At 56.0% G+C, this 8,947-nt stretch overlaps 1 protein-coding gene across 1 annotated transcript; it reads right to left on the minus strand.

Moving 5' to 3' along the window:
- Positions 1–3,375: 3,375 nt before the first annotated feature.
- TEDC2 (tubulin epsilon and delta complex 2) lies at positions 3,376–8,076 on the minus strand. Its single transcript, XM_087815220.1, has 10 exons — positions 8,047–8,076; positions 7,399–7,634; positions 7,106–7,176; positions 6,607–6,991; positions 6,091–6,144; positions 5,331–5,424; positions 5,055–5,166; positions 4,865–4,966; positions 4,239–4,429; positions 3,376–3,920 (listed from the first exon to the last, which is right to left on the minus strand). Exons 1-10 carry the CDS (start codon positions 8,074–8,076, stop codon positions 3,774–3,776), a joined length of 1,422 nt encoding a protein of 473 aa, XP_087671346.1. The 3' UTR covers positions 3,376–3,773.
- Between the last annotated feature and the right edge of the window lie 871 nt (positions 8,077–8,947).

The raw sequence follows: 8,947 nt of genomic DNA on the forward strand, positions 1-8,947 counted from the left end.
GCAGTGCACAAATGAGGGAGTTGGCAGGGTGCAAGCACATTCTGCTCCAGGAGGGGTCAAGTTAAAAAACGGCATCTTCTCAACCACCCTCTTCAAGACCCTCTGGTTGTCATCCTCAAACACTGCCTAGGATGGGAAGAGTTCTGGTGGGAGAGTGGGTGCTCCAATAGATCCTTTGGGGATCTTTAGAAGCAAGGAGGGACCAGGCTGCCATGGTGGGGAGAAATGCCCAGGCCCAACACAGGAGTTCCGCAGGGCTTGAGATAAGCCTCCAGGGAAACCCTCACTGTCTGAATTCAGGACTCCTGCCAGGAGGAAGCAGGGAGCAGGGGGAGCAGCCTCTCCCCTATTTGTCAGCCTCAGAGGCTTTGTCTGCAGCCCAGCCTCCTCAGTGGGGTCTGCAGAACATCTGGTGGCTTCGAGTGTGGGTAGGAGGCCCATGGGGCTCAGACTGCTGTGAGTGTTCATGGGGTTCAGCTTGGGCCCTGCTGCACCACCAGCTCCCTACGGATGCTGCAGGCTGCTGGGTCTCTTCCCTGGAATGGCCTTTTACACACTCTTTTCTGCCCCCCACCCTTGGGGCAGCCCTGGCAGATGGTGTGATGGGAGTTAGGGGGGCCTTCCCAACAGCCTCCAGCCCAGGCTCATTGCTCCTTGTAGACTCTGCCACTTGTCCCCAGCCCCCGAGTAGGACTTCTCACACCTATCTCCTGCCTCCTCCTGGCACCTTAGGAGAGGCTCTGCCTCCCTGTGCCCATCTACAATTCCCCAGGCTGCTGCACCCCACCCCCACCCCCAAGGTGACAGCTGCTGGTTTGGGGGCTTGCAGGGAACCTATCTGGGGAAGGGCTGGAATGGGCCTGACAATCTGAGGTGTCAGGGAGCTGGAGTCTTTAAAAGGCCTACTGACTCCCTGCCTAGCCCAGGACCTGCTGTTTCGGCCAGAAGCTTTCAAGCCAGCACTTGTTCACATAACACACAAACATGTATTAAGCAAGTTATGCCTTGAGGAGCTTCCAACCTAGTGGAGAAGACAGACATCTGGGGCAGGGGCACAGCACACTGCTCTTTGCTCCAAGGAGGGTAGCCACCCCAAGACCTGGCCTGCTGCTGCCCTGTACTCTTTGCACACCCATGCAGCAAGGTCTCTCACCTGCCTTGCACTCAAGCCAGGCCCACTCTGTGATTGTGGTCAGCTCTGCACGCCAAATGAAACACTGAAAAGCATCATTGGGGAAGGGGAGGGAAATGGCTTAGTAACCCCTTCACCCAGGCCTCCCAAAGGTTCTGAAAGGAATGGTTTGGGGAGGGGGCTTCTGCAACCCACCTGTGGCACAGCCTCGGCAAGGTCCAGGAGGAGGCTCCTGGCAACCTCGCTGGGGACTGGGCCTCTCTCTCACAAGCAATGGGCTCAGGGAGTTCCCAGCTCCTGCCTCTGGGCTGCTGTTGCCAACCGAGAGTGCCAGCACAGCAAGGCGGCAGCTAGAAGCCCAAGGCCAGGGCCTAACATGGCCAGCAGCTGGCCCAGGGCCAGGACCAGGCAGGGTCTGTGCAGAGAGGTGATGGCCAAGGTCTTGTAGCAGAACCTATCAGTTTGGCCACGGCGCCAAGCCAAACCATAGGATGCAGCAAGGTGATTAGCCCCCCACCCAGTGTAGCTGGTGGCCAAGAGCAATGCACAGAGCCAGGGCCGGGGGTGGGAATCTGCGGGAGCCATGGGCTGAGACTTGGGGCGCTCATGCTGCCCATGTGGGGGCCATGCTCTCGTGGATGAGTGCCAGTACAGTTCCCTTTCCCACTGGCCAAGTCAGAGCAGATTGGCAGATGACACAGCTGAGAGGTCCCTGCTGCCTCCTGACTTGGTAGGGCAGGTGCTAGAGAGGAGTCTCCTTTTACCCCCAGCTCTGGGTGCCCAATGCTGAGGCCTACCAGACATCCCCCCATACTATCTGAGGCATCTCCCTGTCCAAGAAAGTCTGGGTGTTGAGAGGACACCACCAGTTTCCAGGACTGGTGGGTGCCCATTTGGGCCTGATTAGAGATCAAGGTGGACAGCGCCCCTGCCCTCATGGAGCAAAGGTCCAGTAAGGAAGGTGCACAAGTGAACCAGTGGATGAAATAATTCTGGTGGAAACTGATTCCGGGGTGGCCAGTAACATGGTGGTTGTGGAATCCATCCTGAGGATTAAAGGTTCAAGATCCAAGCATGTGGGCAGCTCTTGAAGCAGCAATGGAGTGGCCAGCTGTCCCTCATGCTCCTGTCTCTGTACCCTCTTCCCCATGGTTCCTGTCCTGGGCAGTGGATGGAGCTGTTCCATTCCCTGAAGGTCCCTCACTGCAATGAGGCCCCTGGTTTTTCCTTTCCTACTTTGTCATCTGGTCCTCAGCAGCCCTCAAGACTTAGGACTATATGTCCAAGGCACCTAGCCTGCTTGATGATAGGGCCTTTTATAGGCAGGGCCTCCTGCAGGGTACCTGGAGCCACCTTGAGGCTGGTTCAGCATCGCCCAGTTTATTCCTTATATCTGCTACACTTCACCTGGCTCTCAGTTGCCTGCCTCTTCGGCCTGGGTCCCCCAGGACAGAGGCCGGTGTTACTCCCTGTCTCAAAGTCACTATCTACACTAAGGGCCAGTGCCCCAGCTCTAAGCATTGTGCTTGGTCCTTATAGGTGCTCAGTAAAGGTTCATTTAAAGATGCCACAGCCTCCCAGAACTCACCAGGGGCCGGCCCTGTGAAGCATCTCACATCATCTCATTTATCTTCACCCTAGCTCCAGGCTAATAACCACTACCCCCAGTATGACAGTGGGGACAACACTGGGAATTAAGGCTGTGTCCTTAAGAATCTTGCTGAAAGTCCCATAACAGCAAACAAGTCAGTATAAACCCAAATCTGACTGGTTTAAAACCAGAGGCCCTGACCTTGCCCTCTACTTTCTTGCCTTCCAAAGCAATGATTCCTTCAACAGGGGAGGCAGGAGCCCCAGAAGAGGTGACAGTGGAGCAGGTGAGGGGTGTTGGGTAAAGGGCCTGTTCCTTGGTGGTGGCTCGGTGCTGGGGGGCCCACACTGGCTACAGCAATGGCCCAGGAGGTGGTAGGCATGGGTGGCAGGATTGATGGCTCTGGGCATATAGTGCCCACTTACTCTGATACAGACCTGTGGCTTTTGTGTCTTCCAATGAGCCCAGTACAGATCTAGGCACCTGTGCCAGGGCCAATGCATGAGGTGAGTCCCTAGTGCAGCCACCCTGAGTGGCCTTACCCTCTACCTATAGTACAGAAGGGATATGAGTGTTCTTGATAGATACACTTGACATAGTCCTGGCAAACAAAAACATAAAGAAAATAAAACAAGCACGCATCAAATCCCCCCTTGGTACAATGTAAATATATATATACTTTCTAAAGTAGTTTTAATGTCACACAAGCGGCTTCTAAGTCTAAAGTGAGAGAAAAAAGAGGTAGTTAAGAAAAGCCCCCCATAGGCCTCTTGTCTCCCCAAGCCTATGGAGGGCCCAGCTGAGCCCTGACCAGGTTTAGCTGTGAGAAGGGACCTAGTTCCTCAGGAAGAGACAGAGGGCCATTCCTGCCCCTTAGAAACCTGGTTTCCCAGGGGAGTACAGGCATCTTGGCCCAGGCCACTCTACCAGTGAAAATCCTGCCACTCTACCAGTGAAAATCCCCTCAATTCCTGTTCATTTAATTCTGACCAGGGAAGGGGTGCTCTCCCCAACAGACACAGAATCAGCTTGCCCAGCCACATGAAGGGTTCAGTCAGCAGGTTCATCTCGCAGGATGGTGAGGAAACGCTGGCCTCCCTCGCAGAGAAGGCTATGCACAGCTCGGCAAAGCACCAGCCAGTGTGGTCCCAGTGGCTCCTGCATGCTCACTAAGGGGAGGAGTTCTGCCATCAGGACCTAGGGGGAGATGCAGGGTCAAGGCTGCAGGGAGATCTTGTCCCAGATAGCTGTCCAGAGCTCCCAAAGGAGGGCCCAGGGGGTGGGGCAATTCCAGGATAGGCTTTGAGGCACCATGCTCCAGCCCCTTCCTCCTCCAAAAGCTCCCTTCTCTCTCCTGTTGCCCCAGTGCTGGCAAGTGCACAGGCCTAGAGGCTCCTGTCAAGAGCGCAAATAGGCTCTTGAGCCCACACAAGGCTCCAGATGTGGAATCTTCCCCATGGCTCAGGTTCCCCTGGCACCCAGTCACCTACTCCCCAACCCTGACTCTAGAAGTACCTTTTCCAGGTGGATCTGTTGGTCCAGCATGCCCACCCGAAGCCTGAGGGCTGCTAGGGTCTGCAGCTCCTGGGTGCTGGAGTAGAAAAGCGGCTGGGAGCTCCAGATGGGATCTGCTTCTCTTCCACAGAGCAATGAGGCCCTGGGGAGTCTTCTGTTAGGCCAGGGCCCCAGCTGCTGTTCCACCACTTCTGTGAGGACAGGGGGATGTGGCCTTATGGGATGACAGCCAGGCACCTCCTCCCCACACTCCTCTAAAGGGGTACAAAGTTGCAAAGCCTCCATTTGCCTCCTGGATAAAGCCCTATTATTCACAATCACCTCTTGCAAGGCTAGGCCAGCCATCTGCCAGCACCTCTCTGATTCTCACATGCTACTTTTTCAATAACTGGACAAATAAGCAAACAACTTAGAGTGGTGGGGCTCTGTGTGTTGGGAGAAGGAATGGGGGTGGGGAACCTGTCTCGACTGGTCCCATAGGACAACTGGGGAGAACTCAGAATGCATTGGGGGAAGGGCCTGCCTACCTCTGCTCTTGGGTTGCTATTAAAGTCCCAATGCTGCTCTGTGGCTAGAGGACCTTGACCCCTGACCAGACTTTAGTACAGGTGAGAGTGGGGTCTCACCTCCTTGCAGCTCCTGCAGCCTGTGGAGACACTGCCCCACAATGGCCTGTAGACCCTCCAAGGTGAGCAGGCAGCGATATTCCTGCATCCAGTCTGTGGGATCTACAATAGAGTCAGAGAGGGCAGGATGGGTCCATGCTGGTCCTGCAGCACCCCCCTCACCCCAAGACATATACCAGGGTCCACTGACCTGTTGTGAGCTCTTCCCCCATTCTCAATCTTAGCAGCAAGCAGGCCTTCTGTAGGCACCCCACCTCTGCCTCCACATCTGCAGCACTGAACCTGGAGCTGGGGCAGCCTGACTGGACACAGGTCAGGGAAACTCCCATGTTCAGTGCCACCCCCCACCAGCCCTAAAGATGGGGCCTAGGAATGGTTCTGGGCCTTCCTGGCGTTGCTCCTCAAATTCACCAGGTGTAGAACCAGACACTCCTCCCCAACCCCCCAGCAAATCCAGCAAGGATACAGTCATCTGCATTTTCTGGAGGAACTGGGTTTTAGAGGACGTAGTGGAACCCATGGAGTTGCTGGCCTGTGAAGAGTTGAGCTGGGTCCACAGGCTGGGATGCATACACCGGCACCACAGGACCCAGACAAGGATCATTATTACAGGCAGCTGGGATGGGTCTCAGGAAGTAGGTAAGGGCCAGCGTAGAGGCCCCAGCCTGGGGTGTCTGGCTCTGCTGAGTGCTAGGAGGGGCCCTGGGATGCCTTGGAGGAACTAAGAGGACACTGTCCAGAGAGCTGACCCACTCTGAGAAATACCAGGAGATAATTCAAGGAAGAAGGGGAGAGGGGCTAATAGTGACTGGTAACTAGGATAACTGGTAAGGGCTGAGGGTGCTGGCTCTGTACCAGGTACAGTGCATAACCTGAAAGGAACCACCTCGGTTTAACATCTCTACAAAGCTAGTACTATTATCATCACATGCACATGGAAAACAAATTAGGACTCAAAGACACTAAGGGCCTTGCCCAAAGTCTTGCACCTTATAAGCAAGCAGCTGAGCTGGGGGCCTAAAAGCCTACTGAGTCTAAGGTGACTATGGCAGTCTGAGCTGGGAGACTCTCTTAATATACAGTGTCCCCACCTAGCAAAGAAAGCAGAGGGATCTGCTCGAAAAGTCTTACCAATGTGGCCTTGAGTTAGTGGGAAGCCTTGGCTTCCCTGTTCTCCATACTCCCCTGGTATTCCCTCCCCACCCAGTCGAAAGACTCAGCCTCACCGGGAGTTCTGAGAAGCCACCTTCCTGAAGGCCATGGGCAGCTGCAGCAGGGTCCTGTCAGGGAAGCCAGTGTTCAGAGGAGCCTTGCCTCATTCTGGGGCTGCAGACCCTGCTGCTCCCTGCTCAGAGCCCAGTTAGGAGTGAGGCTAACCAACCTCCCCATCTAACAAGGCTTTCAGAGTGACCATGGGAGCCAGTCCAGTCCAGGTCTGCCCTGGCAGAGAGAAGCTACCATAAGCAGAGACTATCTGGAGTCCCTGGGCTGGGTGGATAAAAGGGCACTGGACAGTCAGGGAAGAGAGTGTGACAGGTCCTAGCATATCAAACCCCACACATTCACAGCCAGCTGTTCCATTCTACCAGCTTCAGGGCATAGGCCTCATGAGTGGCACTCCAGAACCCACATCCACCTCAATGCCCTGACCTCCCTGTCACCCCAAATCCCAGATTCCAGCTGCTGGCTAGGGTCTGATCAGGTAGAGGGCAGTTCTTCCAGTGAGGTTCTGGGAAACCTACCCTTTCTCCTTGAGTGTGAAAGCTTCTGGGGCCTGAGGAGCAGCCGATGGAACTATTTGTTGGTCCCTGAGGCCTGGTCCAGGCTTGGCAGCTTGGGGTCCTCTCCCTATGCAGGTCTGATCCCTCGCTGACAGAAGCCTACGTGTAGGGAAGCCCTTGGCAGGAATGGTGGTCTGGCGGATGCCCCTGGGGGATTTTGTTTGAGAAGCCTGGGGTGGGGCAGAGGCTATGGTAGCAGTAGAAGTGGCAATGGACCCAGACTTCAGGCTGGAGGTCTTGCCTCTTTCTCCAGCCTTAGACATGCCTTTTCGCACGTGTGCAGCCTTCTTCAGTGCCTGGGTTAGAAGCTCCAACTCCTTGAGATCTTGGGGGCTGGGTGTGCATGCTGCAAAGCCAAGACATGTAGTAGTCTTTCATCGCTGTCCCCCAGGAGGGCCCCTCACTGCATCCAAGACGACATGCCAGGGGCAGCTGCTGGAGGTGGGCGGCTAAGGTTTACCTGGAGACGGGGCCTCTTCATTAGTTTCTGGACCTGGCGTTGGCTCTGGAGCCGGGGTCTCCGCTGGTTCCCTGTGAAGGCACAGGGCAGCCGTGACACGGCCAAAAGGCAGGGCCCAGGCCCAACAGACCCCACGGGGGGCCCCCTGGCTTCAAAGCGAAACCCCAGCCTCAGAGCCTTCAGAGGGAGTACCGACAACCAGCAACTCGGAAGTGGGTGCTGGGCCAGGCCTCCTGGCCCGGGGCTCTGAGGGCCCGAGGGAGGCCTAGCCGGTGGTCCCGGGGTCCGCGTACCAGGTCCGTAGCAGCCGCCGGGTGACTCGGAGGCTTCTCTCCAGCTCCCGCTGTCGCTCGGCACAGGTGTCCAGGGCATTCTGCAACTCGGCCACCAGCCTGAGAAGGACACACCGGCAGCTCAGCACCCGGGCCAGCCTCTGTCTAGCCGCGCTCGCTCCCGCCCCCGTCCCGGCTCCCTCCACGGCACGGGCCTCACCGGCGCGAGCAGCCGACCGGCAGCATGAAGATCGAAGCTAGTTTACCGGATTTGCCGCCGGTGAAAGTCCCACCCCTTCCGGGCTGCAAGACCGCCCCCTTCCGGCAGGGCTACCCAATCCGGAGCCCAGAGCTCAGGACCTCCTCCCTCCCCCTTCGCCCCTCCTACAGCTCAGGCTACTGGGGGCCCTCTTACTCCCTGATCCAGGCCTTAAGGCTTCGTGTAACAGACCTGGGGTGCCTCGCAGGCTCCTGCTGTGGGTAACTGGGTAGCTGGTGGCATCTGTGATCACTTCTTTGTTCTTATTGAAGGCACTCTTAGTAAGGCAGACCTGGCTTGCTGACCCCGGGAGGGGACCAATCCATATTTACTGGCAACAGTCTCTAGAGGATGAAGTGCGTGTTGGGGACGGGGCTGAGGAAGGAGGGAGTGTTCACTTTTGGACATACTGGTGAGGTGATGACATCCAGAGGAGGCATCTGGGCAGAGAGGGATGAAGCAAGATGGTCCAAGGTGGGGCAGGTGTGCATGGACAGGAACAGGTGAGGAATGGGTGACGGAAGGAGAGCTGGAGCCCAGAGAGGTGGAGGGACAGCAGAGCCCGGTGTCAAAACAGCAATGGGAGGCTGTACTAAGTTGACTTTCAAGGGATGGCGAATGGGGTCTTCAATGACTAAGGGAACCCCCTGGGTGGGAGGAGTGATGCTGACAGCAAGACCCAATGTAACTGGAGAAAAGAACAGAGATATTGGGATAGCCCAAAGGATGGCCAATCTTGGGGAAGGAGGGGCTGTTTAAAGATGGACAGCTTGCCGTGCTGGGCGTGGCTAAGTGGTTGAGCGTGGAACTAGGATCCAGGCGATCGGGGTTCGATTCCCGGTCAGGGCACATGCCCAGGTTGCAGGCTTGATCAATGACTCATCATTGATGTTTCTATCTCTCTCTCCCTCTCTTTTCCTCTCTCTGAAGTCAATAAAGATGTATTTTTAAAAATAAATAAATAAAGATGGAGAGCTGTCCATTTTATAATCACTAATAGAAAAATGCTGCAGCATAGGCGAGAGAGAAACGGAGGGGAGTTGAGGGGACCAGGCATAGACGTAAAGGGGTTGGGGACTCAGGCAGCCCTGGGACTGCTCTTAGGGTGATCTCTCCATCTGCAGTGGCCTGTTTTCATGCCTAATGTGGGGAGGCTGATGCCATTCCTGCCAAATATGAGATTCTCTGTGAGGTAGGAGGGGAGGGGGAAATGCTTCCTTCAGCACACCAGTCACAGGGCACTGAGGTGATAGAACTTGTGAAGATGCAGGGAGACTCCACACTATGGTCATGGAGTGTTAGGTTCCACAG

This window comes from Miniopterus natalensis, chromosome 3 (genome assembly GCF_054644295.1).
Source record: "Miniopterus natalensis isolate mMinNat1 chromosome 3, mMinNat1.hap1, whole genome shotgun sequence".
Taxonomy (NCBI): domain Eukaryota; kingdom Metazoa; phylum Chordata; class Mammalia; order Chiroptera; family Miniopteridae; genus Miniopterus; species Miniopterus natalensis.